Source organism: Gymnoscopelus braueri, assembly GCF_963280865.1.
Source record: "Gymnoscopelus braueri genome assembly, chromosome: 16".
Taxonomy (NCBI): domain Eukaryota; kingdom Metazoa; phylum Chordata; class Actinopteri; order Myctophiformes; family Myctophidae; genus Gymnoscopelus; species Gymnoscopelus braueri.
The window spans coordinates 3,048,592-3,066,091 of NC_137616.1; the positions used below are offsets into that span (position 1 = coordinate 3,048,592).

Sequence of the window (17,500 nt, forward strand, 5' to 3'; positions counted from 1 at the left end):
TGTGTGTGTCTGTCTGACACCGCTGTGCTCTGCCATGTCTCTGTCTCTCTCTCTCTCTCGCGCGCGGCCGGTAAGTGAAATCTGACACCGTTGTTCTCTGCCGTGTGTCCAGATCCCATAGTCTGAGAGGATGGCAAGTCCTCTTTGGAAGTGATGAGTATGTACAGGTCTGTTTATAGACCAAGCCACCCTGTAAAAAAAACTAAAAACTTTGCAATGCAAATGAAATGAATGGAACGTTACCTTCATGAAGCCCTCGCTCTTCAGCTTGTGCATCTTGTTGGCGGCTCCGTGCAGCCTCTTCCTCTGGGAGTTGAGCACCGAGTCGCTCACCCTCCACCAGGTCCGGCAGTTCAGCAGCACGGCCAGGCCCACCACGCTGGCCATGGAGATCAGCACCGCGTTCACCTCGTGGTTGTCCCCGTCCACCTGCAACAACAAGGTACGCAGATATATGCAATGATCTACAAGCTCACAATGCTGCGACGCATTGTGAGCTTGTAGATCTGCTATTTTCTAAAGATTTTTAGAAAACGTAAATGGAAGATTTCTGCATAATGAGTACTTTTACTTTTGGTACTTCAAGTACATTCTGATACCAATATTTTTGTACTTTAAGTACATTTTTTATTCCGGACTTTTACTTGTAACAGAGTATTTCTACATTGCAGTATTGATACTTTTACTTAAGTACAAAATATGAGTACTTTTTCCACCACTGGTGAAATTAGTTTTTTGTGCAGGCTCCATCGTTTTTTTGTATCAGTGCTCCAAATTTTCCATGTCAAGGACCCCCAAAATGATATGTATTTAGCCGCTGACCCCCATCTCAAAATATGTTGTTCCAGGGACCCCCAGAAGCACAGATCGGAGTAAAACTTTTTCGCTTTAAAACATATATATATATATATATATATATATGTTCTAAGATTTGCAAAATCTTCAAAAAAAAATTTTAATAGCCAAAGAATCACAGGTTTACAGGTGTAAAACAGTGGGTGAAATTCGTTTTTTATGCAGGCAGAAGGGGGGGTGACTGACCTTAAACACGGCCAGCAGGGCCATGCCGGTCACCAGACACAGCAGGACGAAAAGGAAGATGATGAAGGAGGGAATGCAACACGTCTGCTTCCACTTCTTCTTTCCTGAGGAGCATGGATGCACACGTGGAGTCATTTCATTAAAGGAGTAGTTCACTATCAATTACACACCCCATGAAGCAGTGAATTCACAGAGAAAAATGTGATACCGGCAGAAAGATGCTAATGTATCCACACGGTCATCACATTTTTGGCTCAGGAATGCGTCAAAAACTGGAAAAATCTCCATGAATTCAAGGCTTCATGATGTGTGTAATTGATAGAGAATAAGTCATTTTTTGGGTGAACTATTCCTTTAAAGGCACAATAATACTTTGCCCCCTGTTTACACAACAAAACAATGTATCAATTTCTACCAATCATTTCCCTCCATACCAGCAGTTATCAGCCACTGCAATAGTGTTATGTGGTGGTGTTTACCTGCAAAAACACATTGCCTTCTCGCTGGACGTTTTTGGGGGCAACCGAAACAAACAGTGAAAACAACAAAATACAGCAAGAAGGCAATGTGTTTCTGTTTCTGTTTCTGTTTTCTGGTATAGAGGGAAAAGATTGTTGTTGTTATGTAAACACAGTGCAAAGTTACATGCTGTGCCTTTAAAGGTGGTATAAGTAGTATTTGTTTGTTAAATATCCCTATATTCTGATAGTAATCATTGCTATTAGAGCGGTGGTTCTCAAACTTTCTTTATTTCCCTGGAACCCCCTCAAGGACCCCTGGGGGGGGGGGGAGGGGGGCACGGAGGACTCCACTTTGAGAACCGGCTCTTACAAAGGGAATAAAGTGAATGTAAAGTGAGTCTATTATGAATGAATGAACCTTGTGTTTCTTCGGTCTTAAACACCCTGAAGAGCCTGGTGGCCAGGAAGCCAAACTCTCTCTCACAGGCGTCAGACAGAGTGGCGATCATCTCCGCCATGGAGGTCTCTCCTCCTACGCTTGACAGACGGTTGTAGTCTGTGAACAGGAACCTGCAGGAACACATCAAATCATTCACTAAACATTGTATCTCTCGCTCTGTCTCTCTCTCTGTCTCTCTTTCTGTCTCTCTTTCTTTCTGTCTGTCTGTCTGTCTGTCTTTTACCCCTTGACACATTCAAGGCAGATGGCCGCCCACCAGGGCAGGAATTTCAGGGAGGCCACGAAGGCCATGGTTGTCGTTCCCCCTCAGTTTGGCCTTGTGCCCCTAAAAAAAAAAGCCATGCCCTGAGGCCACAGTGGCCTTAATGCCCTAGCTGACTGTACCACGTACTTTCTCCTCTGTCTCTTTCTTGTCAAATCAGTGTCTCTTTCTTGTCATGTAGACACCAGTGTCTTTTGTTGAGATTCTGAATTCTTAACTCCCCTGAGTCCCCATCTTTAAACCAATCCAGTGACTTTGATTGGTGCTGGGCTGAACATGGATCAGATTGTAAATACCATCATTTATTGATTTCACTGCAGATAGTCTACATATTACATTTTAAATCATCCTTAACCCTTAAATTCAATGAATTCTTTCAATGGACTAAAATCTTGTTTTATTTGATGGCCTTCCTGCCCTGACAACACCAAAGGCTGAGTGTCCTTGCCCCTAAAATGACAAAATTCCAGGCCTGCCGCCCACCCTAGAGCCTGGGCCTGCCTGACGTTTTTTCCAGTTTAAGGGGGGAGTTTTCTTAACAACTGTCGCACTGTGTGCAGTGTAGCCTCTCCATGGAGCCCGACCGTGGATTTCTACTACACTACACTATACCACTACACTATACTGTATATTATCTTAACATTCTTATACAATACCATTATATACTGTATACACATTATTGTTGTACTATATCATATTATCATATACTATCTTACACTATTATATTTGCTACTATTGTTATTGTTACTACTTGTATCTCTCTCTGTCTCTCCCTCTCTCTCTCTTCTTTCCCCCCCGACACGGTCGAGGCAGAAGGCCGCCCACCCTAGAGCCTATAGGGTCTGCCTGACGTTTCTTCCAGTTAAGGGGGAGTTTTTCGTTGCCACTGTCGCAAAATTGCCTGCTCAGGGTGGGACTGTCGGGATTCAATAAAATGTAATTGAATTGAATAGCCTAACCAGTAGGGCTCTGGTACAGTGTTTACCTGACCGGTAGGGCTCTGGTGCTCTGCTCCGGCAGTTCCGGCGGGTTGACAAACATCAGTCTGAGCAGCAGCTCCAGGTATCCGATGTGACGCGCCAGGCGAGTGCTGATGAGCCACGCCCAGCTCCACCCCTCCCCCTCGCGACGCCCGCCAAAGTACACAACCACTGTAACACAACACATAGGTAGAGTTAGTACACAACCACTGTAACACAACACATAGGTACAGTTAGTACACAACCACTGTAACACAACACATAGGTACAGTTAGTACACAACCACTGTAACACAACACATAGGTAGAGTTAGTACACAACCACTGTAACACAACACATAGGTAGAGTTAGTACACAACCACTGTAACACAACACATAGGTAGAGTTAGTACACAACCACTGTAACACAACACATAGGTAGAGTTAGTACACAACCACTGTAACACAACACATAGGTACAGTTAGTACACAACCACTGTAACACAACACATAGGTACAGTTAGTACACAACCACTGTAACACAACACATAGGTAGAGTTAGTACACAACCACTGTAACACAACACATAGGTAGAGTTAGTACACAACCACTGTAACACAACACATAGGTAGAGTTAGTACACAACCACTGTAACATAACACATAGGTACAGTTAGTACACAACCACTGTAACACAATATTTGAGATAATCGCAATTATTTTTGCATAATCGTTTCCATGTAGAAACATGTTCATATTTTTTCAAACATTTTTAAAAAGTAATGGAAATAGCAGAATAGCAGGCCCAGACAGCTGGCGTAGCGGTCCGGGCATCTAGGATGCTAATGTAGTCTGACAGAGTGTCGCGAGTTCGACTCCCGATCCCGACAACCTTTGCTGCGTGTCACTCCCCATCTCTCTCTCTCCATTTCCTGTCAGACTACTGTATTCTATCAATAAAGGCAGAAAAAGCCCCAAAAATATCTTTAAAATGTATTTAAAAAAGTCATAATTGTGACAGCCTTAAGCAGCATATGAACATATTAATTATACCAAAGAAGAGGTAGAGCAGCGCCAGCAGACTGAGGGAGATGGCCATGGCCAGTCGAGGGTCCACGGTGAAGCCCAGCACCAGAGCAACAGCGCCACACAGCAGCACCGACAGGAACACCACCAGCCAGCTGAACTGGAACAAAGGCTCCACCTGCTGGCCAGCGAACGTCTTCATCTCATCTGGGGGGGATGACAGGAAAGTATAATAATAGCTGTTAAAACCACTTAAAACTCTGTGGGCCATACGGTGTGTTAATGGTTGGAACTTGGCTGAGCGCCCCTGGGTCCTTAAAGTAGAAAACAGTTCGGCTTTTAGAGATGTTCAATGTCACGTTAGATCCTCCTGATTTCTCCTAAGAAATAAGACTTCAGCATGTCTCAGATGGAACCTCTGATGATCTATACAGGAGATCTAAAAAAAAACGCTTAAATGATGCTCAATTTAGCAGAATTGTTGCTACTCAAACTTAGCTCTTACTGAGATCTCAACATAATCTAATTTAAATCCCATCTCAGACCTTTATACATCTCACACTGACTCAGTTTAATCTATGCATTTAGATGTTGTATCTGCGTGTGTTGTAATGTTTTTGTACTGTCTCTCACCCTCCAGTTTCTTGAGCAGGAAGGACTTCCCGCTGCCCCACTGAGCGTAAAGCCCCACGCAGATGGGGGGCTGCATGGTGGGCTCACTCAAGATGTCCGCCAGGGCGCTGCTGTACAGGTCGTAGCCCAGCATGTCCCCGTCTGACTCGGTGGGGGACAGGTGGCCTGTGCAGAGAGGACAACACTGGTCGGTTACAATATTCATTTAAGGTAGCGTAAGTGATATTCTTTTGGTTAAAACAAAAACTTTTTTGTTAAAACGTTAAAGCTCTATAATTGTGATTGTAATCTAGCTCTACATTTTCAGGTGAGGTTGCAAATGTCATCCAATCAAGAGAGAATAACAATTAATAAGCTTCAATTTTATATTGTCCCAGTTCCACTTTTTGTCTGCTAATTTCTTTGTGTTCATCACTTCAAATTTCACTTGCTTATCATGTACGTTCTGTATATCCTGAAAATATATTTCCTGTTTACTAAAGAGCTTTAAAGACAGGTTGACCCTTGTCACTGAACAGACACTTTTTAGCAATGGTTACTATCACAATGTAGAGCTATTTAACACTTATTTTAATATATCTTCTCTGTCGGTTGGAAACCTCATATTTCCAAAACTGTTACTTTTCAGGATTCAATTTCAAAATGATCAAAAGTAGCAGATCTACAAGCTCGAAACGCGGCATGAAGAGACACTTTTGGAGCTTGTACATCTGCTACTTTTGATACTTTTGTATTAAAATTGTACATTTAATTTACGGAAAAGGGGGGGGGAAATATGGAAATAAAAGGTTTCTGCCCAACAGCAACAAAATAATATGTAACTTACAGCACCTTTAACCCATCAAAACCGGAAAGGCACCGTGTCATCATTTTAGATTTTAGCTAAATATATAGCACCGTACATTTTTCTTAGGATTTAGAACAGTGGTTAAAAAACAGAGGTTTTCAAAAATAGCAGATGTAAAATAGCAGCCCACAAGCGCGTCACTTCGCGCCGCGCTGTGAGCTTGTGCATCTGCTATTTTTGAACACTTTGAAAAAATCTTGAAAGTGTTTGAAATGTTTTAAAAATAATTGTATTATTCATAATTGCTCAAAGATTTGCACAAATGTTCACGATAAAAAAAAAAAAAAGCAGATATACAAGCTCGGTGCCGCACTATGAGCTTGTATATCTGCTTTATTTGAATAGCCAAAGAAATCTAAAATGACACAGATGCGTCCCCGGATTGAATGGGTTAATGTGTTAACGTGTGAGAATTATAGAATGTGTGCTGGGTGTCTTACGTGCTCCAAAGATCTGAGTGAGGATGCTCTTCTGGTGGCTGCAGTCGATGTTGTAGGGCGTCTCGCCCGCCTTGTTGGGCCGGTAGAGCAGGCGGCCATCTTTAGGGTTACGCAGGAGGAGCTCCGCCAGGCGCCGGCTTCGCCCACGGATGGCGATGTGGAGGGGCGTGTCTCCTCTCTGGACACACACACACACACACACACACACACACACACACACACACACACACACACACACACACACACACACACACACACACACACACACACACACACACACACACACACACACACACACACACACACACACACACACACACACACACAGGAAGGATATACTTTAAATGCTTTTACCACTGCTGGATTATATAACTGAACAAACACTCTATAGTTTATACTATAGCAATGATTACTATCATGGGTCTTGTCTTAAAGGGATTGTTCACCAAAAAAAATAATGTAGTTACCCCATGGACACTTGAATTCATGGATTTTTTTTTGTTTTTGTCGCATTCCTAAGCCAATAATTTGATGACCAGCGGACCGGTATAGGCAGCGGTCCCGGTAGGAGACACAAAGGAGACTCTTTGTGTCTCCTACCGGAACCACTGCCGGTCATCAAATTATTAGACTGGAGGAGCCAGCCCTATCGAAGGTCTTGAAGGGCGGATCCAAAGCCTTGCGCCGCTTCCTATTGCTTCACCAATGTCCCCGCCTCCCCTCCCCTCCCCCACCCGGCCTGTGCACGGAGCACGCTGACGTCACCAAATTTAGAGCGACGCCCCTCTGCACTCTGATTGGTGAGGAGATAACAAGGTCCTAAACCACCGTTCCTGCAAGGTTCTCCCAGGCTTTTTTTCTTTTGAAACAAAAAAAAAAGGCATGGGTTTCCGAGGCTATCAAATTATTGGCTTAGGAATGCGACAAAAACAAAACAATATCCATGAATTCAAGTCTCCATGGGGTGACTATCCCTTTAAAGTTACTCAGTGGAACAGTGCCCCAGTATCTGTCAAACTAAAGTACTTCACTAGAGTGAGTGACGCCCACGGGCACAGCACAAACATGGGGAAGAATGCATTCTACTATTCTGCCACCAAAATGTGGAACGCCCTGCCAGAAGACAATTCTCGATTCCCCATCCACATTCAAAACTACCGTTAAAAAAACCTAAAAGCAGCTGTCTGCAAATTACAATTGGCCAATTGCCAATTGCCCCCAGAGAGTAAAAAGAAAAAATCACACTATGTCAGCAAGCTGAGGGCGTCTTCTTCTGCCCCCCCCCTCTCTTTTCTTTTTCCTGTACCTTTTATTGCTCTTGTGTTGTTGATGATATATGTATTGTATTGTATGTTTATATGACTTGATGATGAATTGAGTACATAGGACCACAATGGAAACAAGTCCCCAGCTAAGAAAACATCACTTAAACTACAGTTAAAAAAGAAGAGAGGTCACAGTACAGGTGCTACACAACTGCTAAAAAAAATCCAAAGCAGCGCAACGTATTGTCAGCTTGCACACCACAAATTTCCAGTGCACGTGTGTGTCTGGCTGAGCCTCACCTTGTCCACAGCGGACACTTTGGCTCCTTTGTCCAGCAGCAGCTCCACGATGTCAATGTTCCTCATTTTAGTGGCTTTGATCAGAGGAGTCTCTCCATCCTGCAGGACAGACAGACAGACAGTTATGGGCATCAAATAACCCCTCCCGCTCGCTAAATCGCTCTGGATTAAGATGCCTAAATTGCAAATTGTAAATATAGTCAGAGAGACAAGACAAAACTCTTTCACACATCTATTCTATTCCGCTGTAGCCTGTTGGTGGGTTGTGAGTCTCACCTTGGTACAGTTCTCTGTGTCTGGGTTACACTGCAGGATGTCTCGCACCATGCTGGCGTTTCCCTTCTCCACCGCCCAGTAAAGAGCTGTCTTACTCTCCTGTGTGTGTACACACACACACACACACACACACACACACACACACACACACACACACACACACACACACACACACACACACACACACACACACATACACACACACACACACACACACACACACACACACACACACACACACACACACAAATCAACCCAGCGTCTAGGATTGATGGATCAGAGGGTACAAAAAGAAGCAGGGACAGGTAATGGCAACCTCCTGGACATCCCCAGGACAAAGAAACGAACCTGGGGTGAACAGGGCCTTCTCATGGCCACCCCCCTCCCTTTGGAACTCAGTCCCAGCTCACATCAAAGATGTCCCCACCCTCGCCACGTTGAAAACTACATAAAAAACCCACCTTTACAGACTTCCATTCACTACCTAATCCTAATCCCCCCTTTTCACCTTTACTTCTATAGCTTTTCACCTTTTAACTAGTTTTTCATAATGAAGTTGTTTTTATTCTGTTGCTGTTTGGGACTTTGAGTACTCAGAAAAGCGCTATATAAACTGTATGTATTATTATTTTTATTATTATTACTATGAAGAGCAGAGGGAGTGGGCGTTCTCTCACCTGTCCTCTGATGTCGATGTCAGCGTACTTATGAAGCAGAGCTCTGACGATCTCCACGTGGCCTCCTCTGACCGCTCCTATCAGCACTGTGTCCCCGCTCTGTCACGCTCACATGCACACACACACACACACACACACACACACACACACACACACACACACACACACACACACACACACACACACACACACACACACACACACACACATAGACACACATGCACACATGCACACACATGCACGCACAGACACACAAACACGATCATAACACATCAGAGTTGTGCGGCGTAGTGTTTAATGAAACTAATTAATTAAATTGCATTGTACAAATAATAATTAAATAAAAAAATAATTATTGACTTTAAAAAATAGCGACAGTAGCCAAGGCTCAACTTTTGTTTTTAAATAGCCAATCTCATAACGCGTTCCGATACAGCATGAGCTTGTAGATCTGCTATTTTCACAATTTTTCCGTCACACTGTTGTGGGACTAGGTAGAACATATCAATTAACAACAAAAAAAATGATAATTGCAGCCCTAGTTAGGGTCGTGTTGTCTGTTGTAATGTTGTGCAGTATTCTGTTACCCAGTCAGGTATGTTGACTTTGTGTTATACAGTATACTGTTACCCGGTCAGGTATGTTGATGCATGTGTTATGCAGTATTCTGTTACCCGGTCAGGTATGTTGACGCATGTGTTATGCAGTGTTCTGTTACCCGGTCAGGTATGTTGACGCATGTGTTATGCAGTGTTCTGTTACCCGGTCAGGTATGTTGACGTTTGTGTTATACAGTATACTGTTACCCGGTCAGGTATGTTGATGCATGTGTTATGCAGTGTTCTGTTACCCGGTCAGGTATGTTGACGTATGTGCCTGCGTCCAGCAGATCCTGGACGATCTCGGTGTGGCCCTCCTTGGCAGCGATCATCAGAGCCGTGTTTCCATCTTTATCCGTCATGTTGACGTTGGGGGTCCTCTTCAACAGCTCCTTCACCACGTCAACGAAGCCCCCCCTCACCGCCACGATCAGAGCTGTCATCGAGTTCTACACGCCACAGGAGATATGATTGTTTATCCATCCATCCATCCATCCATCCATCCATCCATCCATCCACCATCCCTCTCTCCATCCATCCCTTCCTCCATCCCTCCCTCAATCCATCCATCCATCCATCTAGCCCTCCCTCTCTCCCTCCCTCCCTCCCACCATTCATCCCTCCATCATCATCAGTGAGTACATACTGCCCCCTCCTGGTCAACGTCGGCTCCGTTCTCCAGCAGGTGCATCACGCAGTCGTAGTGACCCTTCCTGGATGCCCAAATCAGAGGAGTGGTCCCATACTGCACACACAGAGAGAGAGAGAGAGAGAGAGAGAGAGAGAGAGAGAGAGAGAGAGAGAGAGAGAGAGAGAGAGAGAGAGATGTTAACATTTACATTATGTCACAAACTCACAACTGGTATTATTATTATTACTGTTATTATTATTAATATTATTATTAGTATGCAACATAATACATCATCCTTGTTCATTCTACAACATAACAGGGTAAAACAAATAAAACTAGAAAAAGTGCTCTTCGGAGCACAGGTCACAACGACATGTATCCAGTCAGAAACTGAACAAAAATAGAGGTCAATAGCCTATCATTGTATACCAGCCTGTAACAGTAGTCTACAGTACAGTCTAAAGTTTCTAAACAGTGTCCTGTGCTCTCCTCTCCTCTCACCTTGTCAGAACAGTTGACTTTGGCTCCGTTCTCCAGCAGCTCTTTGACGATGTCAGCGTGTCCTCTGCCCGCCGCCCAGATGATGGGATACACACTGTACTGCTGCTCACACACACACGCGCACGCACACACACACGCGCACACACACACACACACACACACACACACACACACACACACACACACACACACACACACACACACACACACGTAACAGTTAATCAAACTTATCAATTGAATCAATTACAAAAAAAAAAAGAAAAAAAGATCAAGGTGGTTGTATGGGTATGTAGCTCCGCCCCTCTACCTGTCCAGTAGTGTTGGGATTGGCTCCATTCTCCAGCAGCACCTTGGTGACATCCACGCGACCTTTATACGCTGTCCACATCAGAGCTGTCCAGCCCCCCTGATCCACACACACACACACACACACACACACACACACACACACACACACACACACACACACACACACACACACACACACACACACACACACACACACACACACAGGTTTGTATTACTACATAAACATTTTAGGACAGCAATTGTACAGTATGAATGGCATTTTCTATGCATTTTGCCATCTTTAACCGTATAGGCCTGAAGCCGGAAAATAGCCGATCTACAAACTCACAACGTGGGCTTGTAGATCGGCAATTTTCCGGTGCATGAATCGAGCGTGCAACTTAAAGTGTAACTCCATCTCAAATCCCTAAACCTAGCTTCTAAATGTTTAATCCTAAATCACCCTAAAGGTTGTTGCAGAGAGTCCACTTAGTTTTTTTTTTGACAGTAATAACAGTAAAGTGACGATTTAAGGACTTTTAAGACCTTTTTAATACCTCAGGGGAAGAAGAAGAGAGCATTATTGCTTCGAAAGTAATCAACAAACTAAAAACTGGTCAGACATTGGCCAAATTGACGAATAATATAAGAAAGAAGCAAAAAAAATATAAAAAGCCGATCTACAAGCTCACAACGCCTTGCATTGTGAACTTGTAGATCTGCTATTTTCACAATATTTATCAAACTAAATGCAATGCTTCAAATCCTACATTTCCAAGTGCTTATCAGGGTGGGGAGTCCCCAGTTCAAATATGATTATTTCGGGGGGTCCCCAGTTCAAACATGATTATTTTGGGGGGTTGTGGCCTGAAAAGGTTGAGAACCACTGCACTATACTTGTGGGTATATTTGGTCCTCACAAGTATAGTAATACACACACACACATACACACACACACACACACACACACACACACACACACACACACACACACACACACACACACACACACACACACACACACACACACACACACACACACACACACACACACACACGCACACACAACAGACCCGTGATCATCAGTGCTGATCATGAGAGGAACGCGTGTGACTTGCGTGACGACTGCAGGCTGACCCAGGATCAGATCAAATACCAGCGTGAAATAAGGGAGGAAAATGTGGATCTGCATGGCGAATAAGCAGTGTCAGAGTGGAAGAAAAGATCTAACTGTTACATACACACTGGTTTTTGAAAAGGAATGGATGCTTTTCTCTTTATTTAAACAGTTTTTTATTGGGTTTATTCAACCCGGACAGGAGGAAACCCACAGAGCCTATAGTCCCTCCACGTGCCAGAGCCTCCATCCCGGCAGAGTAGTTCCCGAGAAGCGGACTGAGGGGCCCTGTCTTTCCCTAGGAGGACTGACCGTGGGCAGTGGTGGAAATATTTTACTTAAGTAAAAGAAGCAATACCACAAAAAAAAGTACTCTTTTACAAGTAAAAGGCCTGTGTTCAAAATGTTACTCGAGTAAAAGAACAAAAGTATTGGCATCAAAATATACTTAAAGTACCAAAAGTAAAAGTACTAAAATGTTTGAAAATAGCTATTTTCAAATAGCCAATTCTTGAAATAGGGCTAAAGTGGTTAATGTATGTTTTATAATATAATAATTTATATCTGCAAAGTAACTAGTAACTAAAGTTTCCCTGCTTCATCTCTCTCTCAGCTAAGGGGTCTGTGTGTGTGTGTGTGTGTGTGTGTGTGTGTGTGTGTGTGTGTGTGTGTGTGTGTGTGTGTGTGTGTGTGTGTGTGTGTGTGTGTGTGTGTGTGTGTGTGTGTGTGTGTGTGTGTGTGTGTGTGTGTGTGCGCGTGCGCGCGTGCGTGTGGGTGTGTGTGTGTGTGTGTGTGTGTGTGTGTTCGCACCATGTCTCTGTGCTCTATGTACGCGCTGTTCTCCAGCAGCTCCTTGACCACCTCCACGTGACCCTCCTTGGCTGCTGAGATCAGAGCTGACCAACAGTCCTGGAGAGAGAGAGAGAGAGAGAGAGAGAGAGAGAGAGAGAGAGAGAGAGAGAGAGAGAGAGAGACATAAGAACGATGAGTGAGAGACAGTTTTGTTGACATAACAGATGAGGAAGCTATATTGCCAAAGCAGTACCGAAGATATGATACACACTAGGCAGAAATATGCAAACATCAGCATCAAATACAATACAATGAGTCATTAAATAACAATTTTACAGATGGAAAGATACAGAAAAAGGAGATAGGCTCCGCCTCCTGCCCTATGGGTCACAAGGCTCTGGAACCAATGGTTCCCAAGGCCAGTTACTACTTACATATCGTTGCTGTCGGGCAGAAACCTCTTATAGTATATATTTTTTAAACTTTTGAATGTATTTTTTTTTCGTTAATTAATGCCAAACCTCCTCATACTACAGTCACAGACACAAAAGTGGCAAAAAAAATTTGCGATCTACAAGCTCAAAATGCGTCGCCATGCGAAGTGTTTTGAGCTTGTAGAAACAATACAACAGTACAATATTTTCCAGCTAATATTGAAGACTTTTCTCCCCACATAAATTGATTTATTGATTGATATCTTTATTGATCATGAAATAAAACTAGAACCAGGAGACCTGGTACTACCAGACCCCTAGTGGTTGAAATCTGAATGGCCAGGCTTCGCATGACGTGTGTCCCTTCTATGTCCCTTCTATGACGAAAGAGGGACAGACTTTTTTGGCTGGGGCCGGGGGACAAAGTGACATACCATGTATGGAGAAAACAGATACAAAGCCTCATGTAAGCCCGACCCCTTGGGTCTGGCAAACATATGTCACATGTAACCAGTGGTGTAAAGTAACTAAATACATTTACTCAAGTACTATACTTAAGTACAATTTTGAGGTTCTACATTGCAGTATTGATACTTTTACTCAAGTAAAACATTTTAGTACTTTTTCCACCACTGTCTGACCGACTATAATCAAAAGGAGAAAAAAAAGCCTCCATTGCGGTCCTTGTCAGTGTCTGAGGATCAGTAAATGGATTCTCTTTTTTTCCCTGAAGCATTTCTGCTTAATTTTGACAGTGACAGCGAGGGTGAGATAGACAGGAAACAGACAGCGGAATGGCACAGGGCAGGAAACAGTCTGGCCTGCCGGGAATCGGACATGATGGGAATAAAGCAGAGGTCTTCAACAGGGGGTCCGGGACCCCTAGGGGGTCCTCAAAGTTACTACAGGGGGTCCGCCAAATCTTTGTGTGATATGATATTTTTTACATTAACCACTTGAACCCTAGCATCGCTTTTCTGAGGAGAACTTTAGCCAAACATACTGTAGCAGATCTACAAGCTCACAACGCCTCGCACTGCGAGGCGTTGTGAGCTTGTAGATCTGCTATTTTTGGCAAAGAGGTTTGGTGTAGAGGGAAAAAAGAGCAGACCAAGTAAAACAAAAAAGATGACACACAATTTTATACATAGAGGGGGTCCCTGCTTCATCTCTCTCTCAGCTAGGGGGTCCTTGGCCTGAAAACGTTGAAGACCCCTGGAATAAAGGGATTATTCAAAGAAAGCCACCTTCTCTCTCAAATCCGTTTATTTCTGACAATACAGTTAGGAGTGAGATTCTGTCTAAACCCCTGCCTGATGGCAGAGAGAGAGAGAGAGAGAGAGAGAGAGAGAGAGAGAGAGAGAGAGAGAGAGAGAGAGAGAGAGAGAGAGGGAGGGGGGGATAAAGAGATGGACAAAGAGAAGGAGGGAGAGAGACAAAGAGAGAGGGGGAGGTGGGAAGAGAGAGAGTATACACGGTATTTTCCACAATGCATGTTCATATGACCTATGTACACGCGACTTGATGTTTATCACTTGTCATTGTTGATTTATTGATTGATTGATTGATGTATTGATTGATTGATGGCTGTTTTTGTTTTTGTCACTACTACTTTTATTCAGATCATTTTCTTGGGCAATAAGTACTGATATATAGGCTACAGCATTACTTGGGGTTGAACCGGTGGGGTGGGAGCGGCTAGCTTTGGGAGAGCTCTTGTCTTGTCTGTCTGCATGGATGTATCTTGTTCTATTGTTTGTGTATTGTATGTCCTGTTCATTTGTGCTACGGACCCCCTCGAAAATGAGATGATGCATCTCAAGGGGCTTATCCCTCTAATAAAGGTGCTATATATATTTTAATGTCAACACATGACTTTGACGTGAGAGATGGAAAGATGAGAGGGAGAGTCACAGTTACCATGGAAACAGACACAGACTGCAGACACATCGCTGGTTCCGTGGGAAAAGATGATTAATTCCCTTCAGTATCCTAGCAACTGTAGCCTAGCAATGATAGAATGATGGAGCGAGAGAGAGAGAGAGAGAGAGAGAGAGAGAGAGAGAGAGAGAGAGAGAGAGAAAGAGAGATAGAGAGGGGGGGGGGTGGACAACACCAGGGGTCAAAATGGTCTGGAACTCTCTCTCTCTCTCTCTCTCTCTCTCTCTCTCTCTCTCTCTCTCTCTCTCTCTCTCTCTCTCTCTCTCTCTCTCTCTCACACACACTCTCTCTCTTTTGTTGGTAACATGTGTGCTCTTGCTGATGTTAAGTACGGCACGCAACATTCTGGTATAGCACCCGTCTAGAGACTTCTGCAGGGTTGGTTTCAGGGTCCAGCATTCACTGCCACATAGGAGAACAAATCAGACAAATGGAACCCTCAATTTGTTACCAATTCAGTTTTGTACACTCCCAGAGTTGCATTTCCACTGTCCTATAGGGATGGTACCAAATGTATATCAAACTGGGGGGAATTCAAAAAAGTTCAGAATCACTGACCTAGTGGCCATTTGGTTCAACCTGTGCACTGTGAGAGAGGAATCCACAAGGGGAGTTAAAAAAAAATCCCTCGAATAGGTCGTTTGTTTCTCTTTTTTCCCCTGTACATGAATGTCTTTTTTGTTTTGTTTTATATTATATTTATGTGTGTTATTTTTATGCCATGTTGATTAATTGAATACCTAGGACCTCAATGGAAACAAGTCCTCAGGGACTTTCTTGTCTGGACTTTCCAGATGTCTGACTGTACTTGTACTGTTATTTATTTGAAAACCTAATAATATTCAATCAATCAAAGAGAGAGCTAGAGACAGAGAGAGTATCTCACCACATCATCCAGGTTGACGTCTGCTCCTCTCCTGACCAGCTCCTGGACGATGTCCAAACTGCCCTGTTCCGCCGCCAACATCAGAGGGGTCTGTCCGTTCTACACACACACACACACACACACACACACACACACACACACACACATCACACACACACACACACACACACACACACACACACACACACACAATATTAAGTATAGATTAGCGTGTTATGTACGCGTGCATCATAATTAAACATAATTGTAAGGGAATGGACGTCATATCGTCTCTGTTTTCAGGATTTTAGCTCGAAACGTGTCGCGAAGTGGATCGGCTACTTTTGATGATTTTGTGTACACACTGTAATAGTCGGGTGTTAATTTACGAAAAAAAATTACAAGAGGTTTAAATATGGAGATAAGAGGTTTCGATATAGTCAACGATATAGTCTCTACCGCCAGATAATTCTTTGAACGCTACAGAGTCTGTAAACTACTGCATGTCATCTGTTTGTCATTTCTTTTCACTCATAATCTTAAATATATAAAAACATATATATATTTCTGCTATAAGCAAGCACTAAGCAGCAAGCTAGATATTATTGAACTAATTTGATTTGCAGTAGGAGTTATTTATGTGCTTGCAAAGATGGAACGGAAATGGGCGGAGTGCGTGTGTGTGTATGCGTGTGCGTGTCCGTGTGCGTGTGCGTGTGGGTGTGTGTGTGTGTGTGTGTACTTGAATTACTATACTTGAGAGGGAAATATATCCCCAAAACTAAAGTAGAATTTGAGAAACAGACAGTGGTGGAAAAAGTATTCAAATGTTTTACTTAAGGAAAAGTATCAATACTGCAATGTAGACGTACTCTGTTACAAGTAAAAGTCCGGAATTCTAAATTTACTAGTAAAAGTACAAAAGTATGGGTATCAAAATGTACTTAAAGGCAGGGTAAGTGATTTTCTTTGGTTAAAATAAGTGTTAAATAGCTCTACTGTATATTGTGATACTCATTGCTATAGAGTGTTTGTTCAGTAAAAGGAGTCTCCTTGTCTCTCCAGCTCTTTATAAAACAGAAAATGCATTTTCGTTTCAGTTTCAGTTTAATTTCCAATTTTATCCAATCAGGATAGAGAACTCAATCAGGATATAGATTAAACAAGTGAAATTGGAAGTGATGACACTAAGAAATGAGCAGGCAAAATTGCAACTGGAACACTATCAAAATGAAGCTTAAAAATGGGTACTTTCTCCTGATTGGCTGAGATTTTGACACCTACCGGAAAATGTATTTTCTGTTTATTAAAGAGCTGGAGAGACAGGGAGACTCCTGTTACTGAACAAGCAATGATTACTATCAGAATATAGAGCTTTAACCTTTTTACAAAATACTTTTTGTTTTAACCCAAAAATATCACTTACCCTACCTTTAAAGTACCAAAAGTAAAAGTACTAAAATGTTTGAAAATAGCAGATGTACAAGCTCGGGAGCTTGTACATCTGCTAAATTAAAGTGGTTAATGTGTTTTATAATGTAATCATTTATATCTGCAAAGTAACTAAACTAAAGTTTTCAAATAATTGTTGTGGAGTAAAAGTACAATAGTTGCCTCTGAGATGTAATGGAGTAGAAGTAAAAGTACAAGTAAGACGCGCGAACGCTGGAAGCGAACGCAGCTCGA

General features: G+C 43.0%; 1 protein-coding gene across 2 annotated transcripts in view; it reads right to left on the minus strand.

Annotated features, from left to right (window-relative positions):
- Nucleotides 1-17,500, minus strand: part of LOC308103685 (kinase D-interacting substrate of 220 kDa B-like) — a 63,349-nt gene that overhangs the window by 39,416 nt on the left and 6,433 nt on the right. For both annotated transcript variants that reach the window (XM_080453807.1, XM_080453806.1), the window contains exons 3-18: nt 15,836-15,934; nt 12,593-12,691; nt 10,685-10,783; nt 10,378-10,479; nt 9,892-9,990; nt 9,497-9,694; nt 8,647-8,745; nt 7,970-8,068; nt 7,694-7,792; nt 6,129-6,306; nt 4,842-5,006; nt 4,236-4,415; nt 3,210-3,375; nt 1,921-2,072; nt 1,042-1,145; nt 244-429 (exon numbers count right to left, since the gene is read on the minus strand). In XM_080453807.1, coding sequence (XP_080309933.1) covers nt 244-429; nt 1,042-1,145; nt 1,921-2,072; nt 3,210-3,375; nt 4,236-4,415; nt 4,842-5,006; nt 6,129-6,306; nt 7,694-7,792; nt 7,970-8,068; nt 8,647-8,745; nt 9,497-9,694; nt 9,892-9,990; nt 10,378-10,479; nt 10,685-10,783; nt 12,593-12,691; nt 15,836-15,934 — 2,124 coding nt within the window. The remainder of the gene's footprint in view (nt 1-243; nt 430-1,041; nt 1,146-1,920; nt 2,073-3,209; nt 3,376-4,235; nt 4,416-4,841; nt 5,007-6,128; nt 6,307-7,693; nt 7,793-7,969; nt 8,069-8,646; nt 8,746-9,496; nt 9,695-9,891; nt 9,991-10,377; nt 10,480-10,684; nt 10,784-12,592; nt 12,692-15,835; nt 15,935-17,500) is intronic.